This window comes from Diabrotica undecimpunctata, chromosome 1 (genome assembly GCF_040954645.1).
Source record: "Diabrotica undecimpunctata isolate CICGRU chromosome 1, icDiaUnde3, whole genome shotgun sequence".
NCBI classification, from domain to species: domain Eukaryota; kingdom Metazoa; phylum Arthropoda; class Insecta; order Coleoptera; family Chrysomelidae; genus Diabrotica; species Diabrotica undecimpunctata.
Window position 1 is genome coordinate 113,675,561 of NC_092803.1, and position 19,751 is coordinate 113,695,311.

General features: G+C 30.7%; 1 protein-coding gene across 1 annotated transcript; it reads right to left on the reverse strand.

Annotated features, from left to right (window-relative positions):
* Nucleotides 1–4,246: 4,246 nt before the first annotated feature.
* Nucleotides 4,247–19,106, reverse strand: LOC140439948 (juvenile hormone esterase-like). The gene is made up of 11 exons (XM_072530143.1): nt 18,991–19,106; nt 18,225–18,398; nt 16,917–17,042; nt 15,900–16,053; nt 14,992–15,177; nt 13,654–13,844; nt 10,233–10,416; nt 7,743–7,915; nt 7,520–7,637; nt 5,152–5,266; nt 4,247–4,543 (listed from the first exon to the last, which is right to left on the reverse strand). Exons 1-11 carry the CDS (start codon nt 19,042–19,044, stop codon nt 4,363–4,365), a joined length of 1,656 nt encoding a protein of 551 aa, XP_072386244.1. The 5' UTR covers nt 19,045–19,106; the 3' UTR covers nt 4,247–4,362.
* Between the last annotated feature and the right edge of the window lie 645 nt (nt 19,107–19,751).

The following is a 19,751-nucleotide window of genomic DNA, read 5'->3' on the forward strand; positions in this document are numbered from 1 at the left end:
TAACCCATAACATGTCCCAGGTATTGCAGCTTTCATGTATTGATGGTTTCCATTATTTCCATTATTTTGTTGACTCTTCTCATGACTTCGTTGTTTGTTACATGTTCGGTCGATGATATCTTTAGGATTCTTCTATACACTCATAGTCCAAATGCTTCCAACTTTTTAGTAGTTGACGTATTAAGTGCCCATGCTTCTCTCCCGTAAAGCAGAGTCGAGAAAATATAACACTTTGACAGCTTTGTTCTCAAGTCTAATTTCAGTTCTGTTGCACAAAGTACCATTCTCATTTTATTGCAGTTTGTTCGTACTTTCTCTATTCGAACTTTGATTTCTTTAAAGTTATCGTTTGTGTGATTATTAATAAATACTTTAAAATAAAGTGAAGAACATACCCCTGGCTAAATAAGCTTCTGTTTCTAAAACTCTATATTTCGAAGTGATCTGAGCACACCACATAGCTTTTATTAAGTAATATGCTCAAGTTCTTTTTCTGTGAATAGCAAGTCTAAGTCTTGTCGCTTGCTAGCTACAATCATCATCATCAACCTGTTTGTGTCCACTGCTAGACAAAGCTCTTTTCATCTGTCTCTGTCTTGTGCGGCTTGCATCCTTCTTCTTCTTGCAGTACCGTGTCCTATCGGAGGTTGGCTACCATCACAGCAATCTTTACTTTATTGGCTGCAGCTCTGAACAACTGTATTGAACTGCACCCATACCACTCCCTTAAATTTTTTAAATTTCGCAACCAGGAAATCCTCCTACGTTCCACATTTCTCTTTCCTGAGAAATGGCTTGCATCCAGTTATCGTTAACTCGCTTTAGGTCATCAGTCCATCTAGTTGGTGGGCATCTTCTGCTCCGTATTGCTTCTTGCCTTGGTCTCCACTCTAAAATACGTTTTGTCCATCGGTTGTCTGATACTCTGGCGACGTGTCCTACCCAATTTCTTTTTAACGACGCGATTTTTTCGATAGCGTCTGTTATTTTTGTTCTTCGATGTATTTCTTCGTTTGGGATTCGGTCTCTCAGACAGATACCCAACATCTGGCGCTCTATAGCCACCTGAGTCACGCGAATCTTATTAACTACCTTTTTTATAAGTGTTAATGTTTCCGCTCCAGATAAGTAAGTACAGATAACACACATTGGTCAAAGATTTTCCTTTTGAGACATATGCATAGATCCGATTTAAATACATAGTTTAATTTACCAAACGCTGCCCAGGCTAATCCTATGCGACATCGGATCTCACATGTCTGTTTATTTCTGCCCAACCAAATTTCATGTCCTAGGTACTTATACGATGTAGTCTGCACAATATCTCTTCCATCAATAGCAATATTTCGATTTAGCACCATATTAGTCATTATTTGCGTCTTGTTCATATTAATCTTGTATTCCGACCTCCAAGGAAGCGTGATATAGTTTTTCAAACATTATTATTGCATCATCCATACGATCGGCTATAAGGACGATGTCATCTGCAAATCTCAAATGACTGAGCTTCTCTCCATTTATATTGATACCATGCTCGTTCAGTTGTGACTTCTTACAAGTATGTTCTAAAAGCGTCGTGAATAGCTTTGGAGAGACTGTGTCTCCTTGCCGCACTCCTCGCTATATACAGAATTTATTTGTTTCTTTTTTAGATAGTCTTACGCTAGCTGTGGCATTTTGGTAGATATATTTGATTATATTAATGTAGCGATGGTCTATTCGGCATTCTGTTAATACTTTTGACATTTTCTTATGGCTTATGGTATCGAATGCTTGTCGTAGTCGATGTAGACTTCTCTATTAGGTTCTTTATCACTAGTAAGTGGTCGTTAGTGCTGTAACCCGATCTAAATTCAGCTTGTTCTCTAGGCTGATAGAAGTTTAATTTAGCGTCCAGGTTTTTTTTTAATTTTTGTGAAAAGCTTATATATATATATATATATATATATATATATATATATATATATATATGTATATATATATATATATATATATATATATATATATATATATATATATATATATATATATATATGTGTGTGTGTGTGTGTGTGTGTGTGTGTGTGTGTGTGTGAAAACAAACTGATAGGACGATAGTTTTTTAAATCTGTTATGTCTCCTTGCTTGTATAATAAAGTAATGACTGCATTATTCCATTGAGACGGAGTTTCTCCTTGGTAGATGCATTCGGCATATTGCAAGGTAAAGTCAAAGGTAAGCGAGGACCCGGTAGAAGGAGAATATCATGGCTGCGGAATTTAAGAACATGGTTTAAGAAAACCTCAACGGAGCTGTTTCGAGCCGCAGCGAGCAAAGTCATGATTGCCAATATGATTTCCAACATACGAAACGGATAGGAACCAGAAGAAGAAGATGCATTCGGTGAAGAGCTTGGCCAAAGCCTGGATAATTTTATTTCCACCACGATCGCCAGAGGATTTGTTATTTTTCAGTTCTATAAGTGCCGTTTTGATTTCGTATGGAGTTATTTCTGGCATTAATTCTGATCTCTGGTTTGTGATTTTGGGCAGGGGCTGATCTTGCCTTTCGTCGGTGCTCTCATACATTTCGCGATAAAAGGATTCGACAACCTAAAAGATATTGGTTCTATCAGTAGTAATGTTTCCATCTTTGTTTTTTATTTTGTACATATTTTTGTTGCCTATGTTGTTCGCATTCCTCTTCAAAACTTTTAAAGTTTTGTTGTCTTAAATTATCATTTTAGTTATTTCTCTTGTATTGTTTTCTCTTACGTCTTTTTGGATTGACCGGTGGATATCTTTATTTTGTGTAGTTGGAGCAGTATTTTTCCGTCAGCTGTTTTCTTTTACCTATTATCTCTTTGGTATTTAGGCTTAGTTTTTCTTTGTGGGTCAGAATGGTCGGGCGCACTCCCTTTCTGTTTTTTTAGAGTTTTTATTATGCCATTATTTGCTTAGATTAATATATAATCTACATCTTCTATTTCGTCTTGCAAGTCTTGTATATGTCTGGTTAATGTATCTTCATATAGGTCGTTGTTTTCTGGGGAATCCATTTCTTTTTTCTTGTTTTTGGGATTATCTTTGTTCTTTCCAATTTGACACTTAATAGTATCTTAGCTCGTCTTTGATTATTTTTTTTCTGTTTGTTATAATATAGTCTATTTTATTTTTGACACTGCCATCTGGGCTGATCCATGTCCATTTACGCTGAGGCTTTTTATCGAAAAATGAGTTCATCATGAATAACTGTTCCTGCTGTAAGAAGTTCAGCAATCTTTGCCCTCGTATATCTCTTTCGCCGTAGCCATACTTACCCATTGCTACGTCTACATCATCTTGTTTAAACCCCATTTTCGCATTAAAGTCGTCCATAATTATTGTGTAATATGCTGGTTTGGTCTTATCGTCCAAAAATTTTCGTACACATCTGGACGTTGAAAGTAGTACAGCTTTCTGCATGGTCTCGTGGAGATGTTCATTCTGACCTAGCTTTTTTGTGTTTTATGGGAGGTTCTTCGAAATGACTTCAGTAGTAGAGATAATAATAGGTATTGTCTGGGAAGGAACTTTCCATTCTCCAATGTCTTCGTAGTTCTGTATTTGAAGTTCCAGATCCCTGTACTTGGCGATATTTTCGTTCTGTTTAACGCGAAGATTATTGTTGTTGGGTATCGCCACATCAATTAGTCTTGTTTGTCTCTTAAGTTTATTAACTAGTATGAGATCTGGTCTAATATGTACCACTGTTTGGTCTGTGAGCACAGTGCGGTCCCAGTATTGCTTGTAGTTGTCATTCTCAAGCATACTTTCAGGAACGTATTGATAATATGGGAGATGGTTTGTTTGGAGAAATCCCAGTTTGATGGCTATCTCTTGATGAAGGATCTTTCGTACTGACTCGTGTCGTTCTTTTTATTCAGTTGCATCAAATGCCTGGCAGCCGCCGGTAAGATATTGGATGGTTTCTTGAGCTTGACATCCATATCGGCATTTGTTATTTTGTACCTGAAGGTCTTTGACGATATATTTCAGGTGATTTTTGGTTGGTATAACCTAATCCTAAATGGCGAGTAATGAACCTTCTGTTATAGAGAACATCTTTCTGATCACAGTGGTTGATGCAACAAATGAAGTGATAGGATTGTCCTCACAAATGACTTATGTCAAATTTGTATCCATTAATTCTATTTCTTTTGTAATTTCAATTTTATCTTCATTTTTTTTTGCAATGATTGTTATTTGCATAAATGATTAAAACACAATTTGCAGTTTTGTATTATAGTTTTATTTTCATTGATATAAATACATTAGTTTAATGAAGTGATTATAGTATTTTATTCCCAAAATTTATAATCAAAAATATGTCTAAATGTAAAATTTAGTAAGATATGTATGGTGGTTGAATGTAATCATCCAATAGGGCTTTAATACTATAATAATTTCGGGGATTTTCCTTCACCGTGAACTGCGAATCTATATCTAAATACTTAACAGCATTGGGTTGTACTTTTGGCCAAATTACGTTTTGAAGGTCTTCGTCCGAATCTGGAGTAGGGTTCCTGAAAAATATTAGACTTAATATATTATTCTGTAATCAGAGCACAAATACTTATTTATATATTTAGAGTTAAATTGCTTGGTAATTTTTATTACTACTACTTATTTGACATGGACACACCCTCAATATTTCAGAAATGCGATATATGTGAAAGGAATAAAGAGACCAGGCGATTTTTAAATTTATCAATTTAACATTAACGTTTAAACGTTTAAAAAACAAATGGATAATGTTTAACGTTACCTATATGCTTTATATTAAAATTAAATTGACAATAAACTTCTATGAACGGCTATATGTTCCACTATTGCCCTAAAGTTAGTAGTTTTTGATATACAACGTGTTAAAAATCAAATAATTAGTTGGACAGTTTCAGGAATCTATGTTTAATTTTGAATAGCAGAAACAAAAGTATAGGTTATTGAAATACGAAACAGTTTAAATAAAACTATCAAATTGAGATCACCTTATTTCTTAGCAATAAGTCATCCTTAGAACTAAACATTCTAGTAGATGCGTATTCCTATATTATATATTAATATTGAAATATTAAACAATGATATCCCAAAAATATTACTTTTATACTATACTAAGGAATATGGTACTTACTGATACTTAACAAAATTCGTCCACCACTTGAGTATAGGTTTTCTAAGTTTCTCATTATTTGAGTCAAAAATCTTTAAATCCCACAAATACCATAGATCTGCTGCATGTGGAACTCCTAAAAGAGAATATGAGTAACAACATTTAAAAAATTAGTCAAAAAATGTTTTGGAAGAGGTATATACAAATTTATACAGAACTTTGATTAATTTGACACGTTTTTATTGCGACCATTTGAACTAGACGAAAGAAAAGAGAAAATAAGGAAGAAGTAATACAAGAATTAGAGGAAACAATTCAGAAAAAGACATAGCTACGGTCGTTTTATAAAGAAGTTAAAAAAACTGAAAGGGGATAGCAGAATTACAATTCATACATAAAAAAAGAAGATGAAACTCTTACCAGTGAAAAAGAATCATTAATGCGTATATGGGAGAAATATTTTAGTGAACTATGAATGGGAAAATATAGGTGGAAATGAAAATTTCCTTATAGAGGATGATGGCATAATAATAGAACTGTCTATTGAAGGAGAGATTAAAACTATAACCAGTGGGCTCAAAAATAACAAAAGAACGGGAGAAAACGAAATAGCTGAGGAAATGCTAAGGTGGGAGGGGAGGAACTAAAAAAAAGATATACAGCCTTATCAAGAAGATATGGGAAGAGGAAAATATGCTCAATGCCAAAAACGTGAATCCGTGCATTATTATGCCCCATATACAAAAGGGGGATATATTGGCATGTAAAAATTACAAAGGTGTTCCTCTGTTGGATACTTGTTACAAGGTTAGCCAAGGTACTTAACAGGTTTGCGGAAGATAAACTAGGTAAAGTTAATAGATCAGTGACAGATCAGATTTTTACACTACAAGAAATCCAGACTACTTGTAATGAACATAAGGTAACCATTCAGGTGCTGTTCATTGATTTTAAACAAGCGTATGATATAATAAGAAGAACTAAAATGTATGTCTACTTCGAAGTAAACAGAGGCCTTAGACAGGGAGATCCATTATCCACGGTGCTTATCTTTTAATTTGGTATTAGCAACACTTTAATCGGAAGTCAAAGCCGAGTTAAAATGAAATTCTAACGAAAAGAAAGAAATAATTAAGAAATGTTATAAAAAGATCAGAAACCGAGGCAAAATATGTTGATCTAAAAATAAACCAGAAAAAGAAAAATAAAATACATGATACTCGAAAACACAGAGCAAAAAGAATAGGAACAGTTTACTTTCATATCTAATGAATTAAGGGAATATAATTTCGAGAGACAGACAGTAGAGCATAGTTTTTAAAGTTAATTATCGAAGAGAAAGTAGAAGGGAAGAGAGGACTGGGAAGATGCAAAGATTGGTAGTTAAAGAACGTAAGAGATTAAACTGGTGGAGTCACATTTACTGTTTTAAGCTGTAAAAAACACATCGCTTCTCTGCGGTTGTTGCCAACTTTCAATAGAAGATGGTAACATAAGAAGAAGAATAGGTTAAGACATGAAGCATCGAATAATTTTAGGGATCTTCTTGTGAAAATAGAATAACTGTATCTTCTGAAACTATGGCTATTGTAACCATCGATGTCATAGAAAAATTACTTTTATACAAGAGCTATATCAATATATTAGGTAGTACTTAAAGTACTTCTGATTTCATGGGGATAATGCAAAAGTATTCATTGTTTTGCCTAAGAAAGTATATGTCGCTAAAGTAGGAATTTAGTAGCAGAAAATTAATATATGGAAATAGGTTCTTAATTTTGTAAAAGAGTAAAGCATATCATTCAATATCGAAAGCTGTGAGTATGCAAGTTTCCTATTTTTTCGGTAGTTGTCTATTTTTCGCTGGTGGCAATTAGGGTAGGGATATGGATGTATACGTCGTTTAGTTAAATTATTTTGGTTGGTATTTTGAGAGTTGGTCATTACTTATATCATCCTCGAAATGACTTCTATTTGTAGTTCTAAGGTTTTTTGTCCAAGTTGTTCTTGCAATTGTTTATACACTTTACATCCTCTGTAGTTTTCTAGATATTTTCCTGTGCAATTTATGCAGTTTACGTTTTCGTCAATAGTTTTTCTTGTACAGTATTTTAGCCATGATGCATTACAGTTAAGGCAATATACACTGTTCTGTATAAGTTTCTTATTTATTTTGGGATCGACTTCCACTTCCAAAACATCAAAATCAACAAATTTGTAATTAAAATTATGGTTAACTCGCAGTAAATGTAGTAGATAAAATCTTTTCACGCGGTTTTTGATATTACCGTATTTTTAACTCTATAGCTATTCGCTGTCAGAACAATAGTCAAATGAATACTGAGACTTTAAACTTAAAATAATTAATTGGCTTTATTTTTATGCTTACCTATATCGGTACTGTTATCTGCTAACCATGATAGCTCATATAGATACACAGGTACATATTGGGAGGCAGTTTCAGCTTGGCGTATTATTGATCTTGAAAAAACTTCATCACTAGTAAACTGAAAATACATAAATCAGATATATTAGATCAAGGTAACTTCAGGCTTATAATATTGCTATAACTCACATTAAAAATTTTAGAAGCTCACGTTTAAATTTCTTACCTTGTATAAACCATTTATATCTTCTGTAAAAGAAGAGGAAGTGTAGAATTTTTTTAAACGCCTTCCAACATTCTCTCTTTCTTCTTCGTCTATATTAAGAGAGCGAGATACAAGATTTTTTGGACTTTGATCAAGAAGTCTGCCTCTTTCTTCAATAGTTTTTGAGTCAATTTCTGCAAAATAAATAATATTTTAAATAAAATGTTAGTGATAGAAGGGATTAAATGAGATTTCCTAATTTTAGACATATTAAAACTAGGTACATCTATAACTTTGAAATATTTTTTGATAAAGGATGATAACAGCTAATTGAGACTACTTTGAGCAGAAGACTTTGAACGTTTTAAAATTTTTAATCCGTTTGGATAATTTCAATTTTATAAAAAAAAAGTGGTACAGTAGGCGGTACTACTGTACTACTAATAAACTCATGTTGAATCTATAGATGATTCAAATAAACAAAAAAAATTATATTGAAGAATTACATAAAACCGCTTTTAGTTAATATCATTAAGTACTATAGATTTTAATAAATTTGACTAAGTATTGTATAACAGAAGGTCAACTCTACGTCAACCAATCCCCTGTAGAAAGAGTGACACACTACAACTACCTCAGCACCATATTAAATGAAGAATGGACCAACAACCAGGAGATTAGAGCATGCATCGGAAAAACTAGATCCCTCTTCAATCGGATGGGGGCCTTCTTCAAGAATCACAACCTCTCTCTTGATACAAAAGTAAGAATGCTGCGATGCTACGTCTTCTCTGTCGTTTTTTATGGTGTTAAATCGTGGACCTTGAATGAAGATATGTGCAGAAAACTGGAACCATTTGAGATGGGGCTATATCGGAGAATACTTAAGATCCCGTGTACTGACCGAGTCACAAATGAGGAGGTCCTCAGAAGAATGAATAAGAACCGAGAGGTAATGACCACAATTATCCCGAAATTAATCCAGATATGCTCTCCTTCAAGCCATCCTGCAAGGAAAAATATTTGGAAAACGAGGTCCGGGAAGAAAAAGAACATCTTCTTTAAAGAACCTCAGAATCTGGTTCAATACAACATCTCTGCAGCTTTTCCGCGCTGCTGCAGGTAAGATAAAGATTGCCATGATGACCACCAATATTCGTAACGGATAGGCACATCAAAAAGAAGAATTGTATAACGAACTCGCCTCGTCGCGTAAATGGACTTCTCCAACTAAGGCGCTTCTGTAGTAGAAGTAGCGCCACGAAGTTCGCTTTTTCGCGGCACTACTTCCGTGATGCCGTGTCGTGGCGCTATTTCCGTTATGCTCACCTCAATATTTTTGTATAAACAAAAAGTAATACAACGCCACTATAGAAGCTACACTTCAAAAATTTTAAATATATTCTATTATACATTAGAAGTTGTTTATATCATTTTAAGGTTAATTGTTATATTATCTTAGATTATAGTTATATAACTATTCTACATACAGTCAGTTCCTGTTTAAAAAAAATTATGTTTGATTTAAATTTACAAAATTAATTATAAATAAAAAAACTAAAAATTTAGGTTTCTGCTAAAGTTAATCTTAAAGGCAGATGATTTTTTAACTAGATGAATAATCGCAATTCAGATAATAACAATATACATTTACTCAAAGTAGTGTACTACCAAAATGAATTTAAAATTTAATTCCACACATCCACTTGAATATCAATCATAACTGTTTATTATACTTTTTTTATTTAGATGCTTGACGAATTAGAGCCAACTTAATATTAGTAGTAACTATGGAATAAATAACAGATATTCCAGTGGTCCATTCACAGATTATAATATATATATATATATATATATATATATATATATATATATATATATACATATATATATATATATATATATATATATATATATATATATATATATATATATATATATATATATATATATATATATACTAATAACAAAGTTTATTAGGGTTACAGTCAGAAAATTGGCCGGGATGTTAATGAAACACTCTTATGACTTTTTGTCTAGCTTTCGGAATGGTTTTATTCCTTTTGTAATAAGAAAAAGTGTAAATATTTATAAAATATCACAAATCTTCAGTGCAACTTACTAGTCGTTGAGATTATTTATAAAAGCATAGACACTCAACATTAATAACACACACATAAAATATAAAATAGTGGACAAAATACATTTTAAAATTCTTTAAAATTTAGGTAAAAATAGTAAAAATTTTGTTGTCATCTTTTACTGGTGTGTTTTAATGTGTTATATATATATATATATATATATATATATATATATATATATATATATATATATCCCAAATCCAATTTTTATAATTTTTTTACCTGAACTATATTGAAGAATTTAAATAAGTTCTATTTTTTGATCAGAACTTTGAATCATAAACTTCAAATATCTAGAAAAATCGTGATTGTAAATCGCTATGATGAACAAGTGAATTAATACTTATTTTATAAAATAATACACACATACCTAGTAAAAACATCAAAGATTCTTCAGAATTTAGTCCGATAAGAATAGGAACTAAATTAAAATGACCGTTCAATACAGCATCATGCATGGGTCCGGTAATAAAAGCATCCTCGTTTGATTCATCCTCAAGAACAGGCTTAAAGGTCAAGGCATCCATAAATCCCGATGTTCTACCAGACGTAAACTATTAAGAAATAAATTATTTATATTAAAAATGTATAAATTCATTATAAGTGTCTTAATACATGTATTACTGTACATCCAGGTTGTTTGCTGGATTAGTCTTCTTTATTGCTAAAAATTCTTGGTTTCTATTTCTATGACTTCACCGTTACTACTACATAATTGTTTACGGAAGCTATTGTGGATCTTTTTTGTGTCCCGTGTTCGCAACCCTGGATAATGGTATTATTCGGACAGGCCGTAAAATTATAGTAAATTTAAAGATTTTATAGTAGATGAGAAAAAATAATAGTATTATCGTTATTAGTTAATAGTTATTAATAATTGTTGGTATTAGACTATTGAATTGAAAGTTCAATTTACAATGAATAGATCATTGAAAACACGATTACTGACTAGTGATTGATTTAGATAGTAAGTATTAGAGCTTATGCCGATGTTCCTTTTATTTCAAGCTTTATTCTTTTTTTTTATTTAAAGAGACAAAGTCATCCACCCAAAGGTTATTAGCGACAATCCTGTAACATTTGTAATAATATTAAATTTAACATTTGTAACAATCAATCATTGTAACAATTAATTACAATTTGTGAACAATTGAACCTTTTTGTAACAATTAATTTGTTACAGATGCATTAAGTTAAATTTTGTGTAACATATTTATACATTTTAAGTAACCCAATAAATTGTCCGGAACTAAACTGTTGTTGAGAAGTGCTATCAGGTTATTTGGCAAATTGTAAAACTGTCTTTCATTTACATATTTAGGACAGTCTATCAAGAAGTGCTTTATACTGTCTACTGTATTACATGTTTCGAATTTTGAAGGTTCACTATTTGAGAAGAGATAGGAGTGAGTATACCTACAGTGTCCAAGTCGTAGACGTGTAATAATAGTTTGGCATCTTCTACTTCTGGCTGTGGACTTCCATGAAAAAATGTCACTTTTGATGGTTTTGAGTTTCGAACTAGAGTCATTCAAACTTTATTCTTGTTGTTATAGCTGGCTTACTGCAAAGGACCGCTTATTACCTATTAAAATGTACGGACAGCTATTAAAATGTGAGCCGATTTTATTTTGATTTTCTGTTAACGATGTATTTCATTTGCAACTCGTATTTGCAACTCGTACAATAAAATTAGTAGATGAATTAAAGATTATTGTAGAGACATGATAGTCCAAAGTAAAAATTTGTGTAATTATAGTATATCCACTATAATAATTATAGTATGTTTGCTAACCTTTGTCCTACGGTGCTTAATAAATTTTAATAATTTATTAGTTTAGTTTTCCAGTCTTTGCGGTTAAATCCACGCATAAGAAATTTGAGAAGACGTTGTATTATGTTATATAGTACTGGGTATATCAAGGACGTTGACTAATATCCCACGTTAATTAAAAATTATGCTAATGAGGCATATCTTGCGAACGTGTTGGTGTAATCGAAAATAAGTAAGTTGCAAAAATTTTGCTGTCTTGTCTCTTGAAGTATGAGATTTAAAAAACGCACCTAAAGAGTTAAGAGTTAGAATTTTACCTACGTTGAGCTTACTTTGGAGCCTAAGCTCGTTTTTATTTACATTAACAGCTGCTCGTTATGACCGTCTAGCCCTATGGTGTAACGTGTCAAAAATTCGGTTGATATAGCCTATAGTCTGTCAAATTTTCGTTATTTTATTATAAAATAACGAAATTTTATATCACCTTGTACATAAATTTTTATGCACATAAATATCTTAAAAAAAATATTTTAGTCCGTGCCTATAAATAACGTAATAATACTTCCACAGTACTTCGTACTCAATATTCGGCGTTCCTTCCTTTGTATACAATAACTTTGTGCGTGTTTTTCTAAATTAACAAACTTTGTTAATCCAGTCCGGACAGTTTTGTTGGCATATAGAGTAAGTATCTTTAGAAGTCTGACCATAAGATCTAAGTTTTCATTAGCTGTAGTTAATTTCCGACGGCCCTAATAGTTTTGTCAAAATTTAGGCCACCCACCCACCAAACGGTATTTTGTTATTTGAATATCTTCTTATAAATAGGCCAACTCTGGTTATCCTTTCCATTTTCCATTAGAACTTCAGTTGTGACGATCCGTTTAGGTCCGTTGCTGAAGGAGCTACAATTTGTGTAATTGCCTCTGTTGCTTAAGTTACCCAATTTAATTTGGTATCTCAGTTGAAATGTATTTATTTTTTAATATGTCCTCTTTATTTTAATTACTTTCACTTTTCACACTTGTACTTTATTCTTCGCCTCTCTGTCGATCCGAATATTATTGTAACTATATTTGACTGGTGTACAAGGCAAAATCTTCCAAAATTAAGATTCATTATTCTCGATAATTAAGTCTTCTTCTTTTTCTTTGTGTGCCTCTTCATTTAGGGAAAGGGAAATTGGCGATATTCACGGACCATTTTACTTTTTCAGCAGCAGTCCTGAAGAGTTCTGTCGTTGGTTTTCCACTCCACTGCTTTAAATTTTTTAACCAGGACGTGCGTCATCTCGCCAATTTTTGTTTTTTCTTCCACTTTTCGTTGTATAACCAGTTTAATTAACTCATATTTTTCATTTCTTAGTATGTGGCCAAAGTAGCTCATTTTCCTTTCCTTTAGAGTATTGTAACTTTCTTCTTCTTTTTTATCTTTTTTAGTGATTTGTGTTTCGATAACACCACTTCTCAAAGCTGGCTTGTTTTTTTACTTGCGACCGTAATTCTCCCGGCTTCAACTTCATATAAAAGGACAGATAATACTCTCAACACTCTAGTTCTAGCTAATTTCTATTCCCAGTTTTCCATTGCATAATACTGCTTTCATCTTATTGAAAGTGCGTCCAGCATTCATCATAAGAACTTTGACTATACAGTGAATTTTATTTGTTTTACTTTTTTATTTTAATGATATTTGCATTGTTTCTCTTTAATTTGTGTATTCCCCATTTTTGTTTTTTTGGGATTCAGATATTTATAAACTGTGGCGCACTTTCTTTTTTGAAGAGTTGTTCTCTTCCTTAATTTCATTTCTTTGTTGTTTAGTATCTTTTCTTCCTTATGTTTTTCACCTCTAAGAACGACTTCGCCCATAATCCAGACTGAGAAACGGTGCCTTCAAGCCTATTGTGTACAAATGTTCTAAGATCAATTTTTCACGATTTAGATCACTAGGTATGGTACAATCGTCATGTAGTGAAACTGATAGCAATAGTAAGTCAGAATGAATATGTACTTACCCTATTGTGAAGCTCTACTAAATCTGAATAATTTGCTTGCTGCAACAATTCTAATAAATCACTTGATTCTGTTGATGTAAATGAACTATTTAGTGATTTGCCAAATTCGAATGCTAGTTCTCTGTCGTTTGTTGGATAAAAGACACCGGATATTGATGATCCACTTTGTTGAATAACACTTCTAAATAGGCCTGAAATTGGAAAAAGCAAAATAATCATCATCTAGTTATAATAACAAAGTCATCAATATAAAAAAAGTAAAAAAATGTTGCAACCAAACTATTGGAACGATCGGTCATTATGATGATTATTAGTATCAAAGTCCCATATTTCTGGATTAGCTTTAGTAGCTAGTATCTCCTAATTTTTCTTCTTTTCGATTTTTCTGTTGTTTATGTTCTAATAAAAATGGTCAAAACAATTACGCCCACATCTACCCCGACTCTGAGCAATGCCGCCCAGTTTATTTTTTTGCCGCAAACACTATCCATTATTTGGTGTGCTACACATCAGATGTAATGATATAAGATATATATATATATATATATATATATATATATATACATATATACATATATACATATATATATATATATATATATATATATATATATATATATATATATATATATATATATATATATATATATATATATATACGAATTGATTACGGCTGTCGCCGCTTCTCTGCCCCCAATTTTCATCTTTTTCTATCATATGCAGTTGCCTCTTCTAAGTCTCTTGCCGCCATTGCTTGCTTCATCAATGATATATAAGATATACACAGTAAATTCAAAACAATAATTTCAAATCTATACGGGAATTACACAGCAAGGGTTAAGAGCGAAACTAGACTGACTGAAACTCGTCAGGGCGTATTATATCTCCCTCTATACAAACAAATAAAAAGTAGAATAGGAATTGCACATAATAAGAAACAGTTTTTGGCAACTGTAATTTACTTTTTGGTTTGAAGATCCATACGTTACGCTGCTATTTTTCAGAATTTTGCATTGTACTGAGATATGGACCTTACGATAAATTACTTAAAAAATACTTTAAAAATGTGGTGATAGAATCGAATTTTTAAAATGTGGACGAATAGAATAAAAAATGATAGCGTAAGATATTGACAAAAATAAAAAGAAGCACTTCAGTATTTGGTATATATTATACTTCTGAGAAATATCATGAATTGCAAAGTAACTGCAGCTGGACTTTATGTAAACTTCTTAGAAGAACAATTAAAGATATATTATCTATAATGATATCGATTCTGAAAAGAAATAATAACAGAAGAAGAAGGACACATCTTCATTTAATAACTAGATTACATACCTTTGCTTAATCTACTAAGCAAATGGAATCCAACAGACATACTTCCAGCACTTTCTCCAGAAACTGTTATTTTTTTGGGATCACCTCCAAATTTATGGATATTGTCGTGTGTCCATTTAAGAGCTAGATGTTGGTCCTTAAGTCCTAAGTTTCCTGGTATATTTTCATCAAGTGTTGTTAAAAATCCTGAAAAATAGATGTAAATATATTTCTATACTACAGAAACATCGACGAGTTAAGCAATATTAAATAATTTTTTGAGTGAATTGCCAGCAGATATTCAACGGAATTTAAAAATCAAGTCTTAAGATATAATTAATAAAAATGTATTATCTTAAAAATGTTATTATCAGTCTTAGTATTATATTATTTACATATTCCAGTAAAAACAACAATCAAAGGAATGAATGAAGTCCATAAACAAATGTTATGAACATGAAACATCGGACCACTGCGCTTTTAGAAAACGAGTAAGTTTAGAAAAAACTAAATGGTACAAAATAAGGAATAAAGATATAAAAGTATCTAAAAATAAAATTTTAATAAAGAAATTAGAATAAAAGCAGTTAATTTGATGTAGAAATATTAGAAAACCAAAACGTAAATGGATTAAGATAAAAATTATTATAGAAAATTATGAAAATGGACAGAAAAAGAGAAAAAAGATAGAAGAAATAAATATGATAATATACACGAAAACATGGGTAGATAATAGAAGAGATTTGAGACGTTATACTTAAAAAGCTTATTAGATTAATGAAAAACTAGACAATTCAACACAATGAAAACTTATTACAAAAATATTTATCCCATATTTTTTATTTGTGCAATATTTGGAAACTCTTTTTTGAACTATGATATATTTAGCTTTTAATAACTACATGGAATTAAAAAATATTAATGCTTACCAAATGCTCCTAATCGATAATTTATTGTTACTACGATTATATCATAATCAATCAAGAGTTTTGGATTGTATTGAACTATTGAACCACTACCAGTAACGAATGCCCCACCAGGAATCCAAAAGAATACTGGCAATGAATTATTAGAACTGGGTTTCTACAAAAAAAAATAATTATTATCTATTAATATGAATATTTTTTGAAACAAAACGAAAATAATTCGTCATGCATTCAGACGTAAAATCTGATTAGATGAACTCCAAAATTTTAGTTAAAAATTTGCGCTTTTTACGCTTCTTCTATATGTTCCTCGGAAGTCTGCTCATATATATATATATATATATATATATATATATATATATATATATATATATATATATATATATATATATATAATATTGGTCCTTAAGTCCTATTATATATTAAAGTTTGACAGTAAGGCAAAGAGTTTTCTTTGTCTTGTGGGCCAAATAGACTGACTGCATCCTCAAGAATCACCACTTGATATTTATAATGTTCTGAAGCTATTTTCTTGTGGCATTTTAAATTAATTACTATTTAAATGGGAATAAGCCACAATTAAAGGTTAAAATACGTTTATTGACATTTCAATTTCCACTTCTTCGAGAACGATTTCCGAAGTGGAAATTGAAACGTCAATAAACGTATTTTAACCTTTAATTGTGGCTTATTCCCATTTAAATAGTAATTGATATTTATATTATTATATATACATATTTATTATATATATATATATATTATGTATATATATATATATATATATTATGTATATATATATATATGTATATATATTTACGTATATAGGTTATATATAAATATATATATAAAGAATAAACTATTATTAAAGATAACCAATTAATGAAGTCGAAAGTCTGATATTTAATAAGATGTGACTTCAAGTTGGTGCTGTCAAGAATCAAAATATGTTCTTATCTTATCCAGATATTAAACATGGATACGCTTTAAGTTTAATAAATAATGTAATATAAATAAACTTACTACTGGAGTGTATACGTTTAAAACCAAACAGTCTTCAGTTGAATTTGGGTCGGGTTTTTGTGTACAGATTTTTTTATTTTCTGTCGCATTTAATACTCCATCCCATGGACGATGAGGTTGGGGGGGCTAAAAAATCAATAAACGTTTTATCTCACAAATCTTAATATTCTATCTCGTAATAAATTGTCAAGAAATTTACACAAGCAATAATATTTTATAGCGCATGCTCTTGTAATTTAAAATTGCAAATAATTGGTCAGAGTTAATAACAACTGACTTAGAATCGATTCAAGAACCGCTGATAACACAAATAACTAAGTCAATTTTTATGACCACTTGCCTGACATACATGTTTTAAAATTTACTTACAAGAGTTTGAAGGCATATGAATAATGTAATAAGAATTAGAGGAGGATACGATACTGTTATAATCACAATGAATCCAATAATTGCTTTCAGTTTTTTAAACACTTTCCATATTCAATATTTTCAGTAATTATTCCTTCTTGTCAAAAGTACATTAATAATTTTAAATATAGCTGCATTTCTATAAAATAATTTTTAAAAAATTTGTCCAGGAATTCGCGAGTGAAATTATGTTTTGATAATGAGGACATACCTATTTCACACAATAGCTATATAATTTTTAAATTAAAGTTATCAAACGAGTGCCACAAAACACACTGTCATTTCTTTTTACTGTTCGCGGTGTTTCCATCAAATCAATTGTGATAGTGCAATTAGTTTATGTTATTATTATTGTTTAGTTTATTTTTAAGATACTTGAAAAAAAAAGTAAAAAAGTTTCAAAAATGAAGTGTGAAAACACGAAAGAAAAATTAATAAATAAATCAATTCAATTCTGCGTTATAGTGTTTATCAATTATAAATGAAAAACTCTTTACATCGTTTAAGCACAGTATACTGCTAAAGAATTCTTTAGTAATATACTGTGGTTTAAGCATTTAGTACACAAAATAAGAGAGTTAGTCCACGATTTAGTACACGAAATAAGTACAAATATGATTTATACTTTACACAATCTCTAGGTCTTCGTTATGAACATAAGGTACTCTTTTTTTTTTCTTTCTCTGCCTGGTATTACCGGTTAAAGAAACTAACAACATATTTTACATCAAGCATGGTGCCAGAATTTATAATTTAGGATAATGTTGAAGACAGACGTACGTTTTCTTGAACTTAATTTTTATTCCATTTAGTTGTGGTTTTCATTTAAAAAATTCGTTTCTATTTGTTTACTTACTCACTGCACTTGCTAATCACTATTAAGTAACAATAAATATTTACCCTAAATCTGAGATTTCCTACAGGAGGTTCTGCATAGGGAATATCTTGAAAAGCGTAGAAATCGTTTCCTTCGGAACTTTGAAGAATATGTCCACGGATTTTGCCCAAATTATCCAACTCAACTATTAAGTCATCTTCCTTATATTGCGTTTGAATTAGAGGTGTTGAAAGTACCTAAAATAAAAAGTAATAATACGATTAAGAGTAATAATATGATATTAAAGTAGCTAATGATGTATCCAGTGCTATTTTCAATTAGTGCTAACATTATACAAATTTCAGAAAATTAATATTGCGTTTTAAGAATGAATATTAATTTCGAATTTGAAACCTTATAAGTCGAATGGCTCGAGTTCATTCGAAAAAATATTGGATATGAATAAAAATATAAAACAATTTTGCATAATCACATTCGTGAGACACCCTAATCTAAGGTTTTAGAAGTCGCCTAAACGAAAATTGAAATTGGGACATTTGATTGTTTTCGATTTATAAACATAAAAGTTTATAACTAAAAACAAAAAGAAAATATCGATTTTCAAGGCAAATTCGAGTTCAAACCATCGAGCATTTCGTCTTATCTATATTAAAACATAGGTTTATTTTATAATTTACATAGTGAGATAATACGTTTGGAATAATATGCAGATATGCATTCGGTAGATATAAGTTTTTTTTTATTTTTGGAACTAAAATTGATATTATCAAAAAATGTTTGATTTTGAATTGTTTCATTTTGTTAATACTAAAATAAAAAAAAACTTACCCCTTTAGTTGCAACATAGAGCAACGAGCAAAAAATGACCAATCTTAAATGCATGGTTCTTCAATTTGACAAATTCGTATTGTGTGAGTTTACTTTATATACAATTTTAATTCCTAGGTCATATCTCTTATCAAAACTCTTTAATAAAATAATCAATAAAACACTTGACAGATTGTATCAATAAATATGTACTTAAAAAAAGTCTTTTTTGAAAAGGGGGCGGTAGGTGTGAAATTATTTTTTTTAATTTAAGTTATTTTACAGAAAATTAACAATTTGATCAATGTAGACGCTATAAATAACAGGACGTCATTTTGTCTGTTTAGATTTATTAAATTAATATATGTAATTGTCTATGGATTCATTATCTTTTACTTGATCTAGGTATTTGTATTATATTGAAATGGGGATTTTGGGGATTCTCCCAAAATTCGGTAAAACCAAAATTAATAAGATGAATTGGATATGAAAAACTGTTGTAGACAATTGAAATTATAGGTAGTCTGAATATATTTGCTTCTTAAATCAGCTTTTTCCTACACGATGATTAAATTCTCTTTTCTTATGGGGTATAATAATTGGAATCATATTTAACGAATTAACTGATGCTAGTTGTGTAACATATTCATTATTCACTGAATGATGTCTGTTATTTCTATGACACAGATGCCGTGTATATTAAGAAACACCATGATCATTATAATTGACTCGATAATCCATTGTGGATCTCTGTCTGCTCCCAGCGAAGCCACCACTTCCGT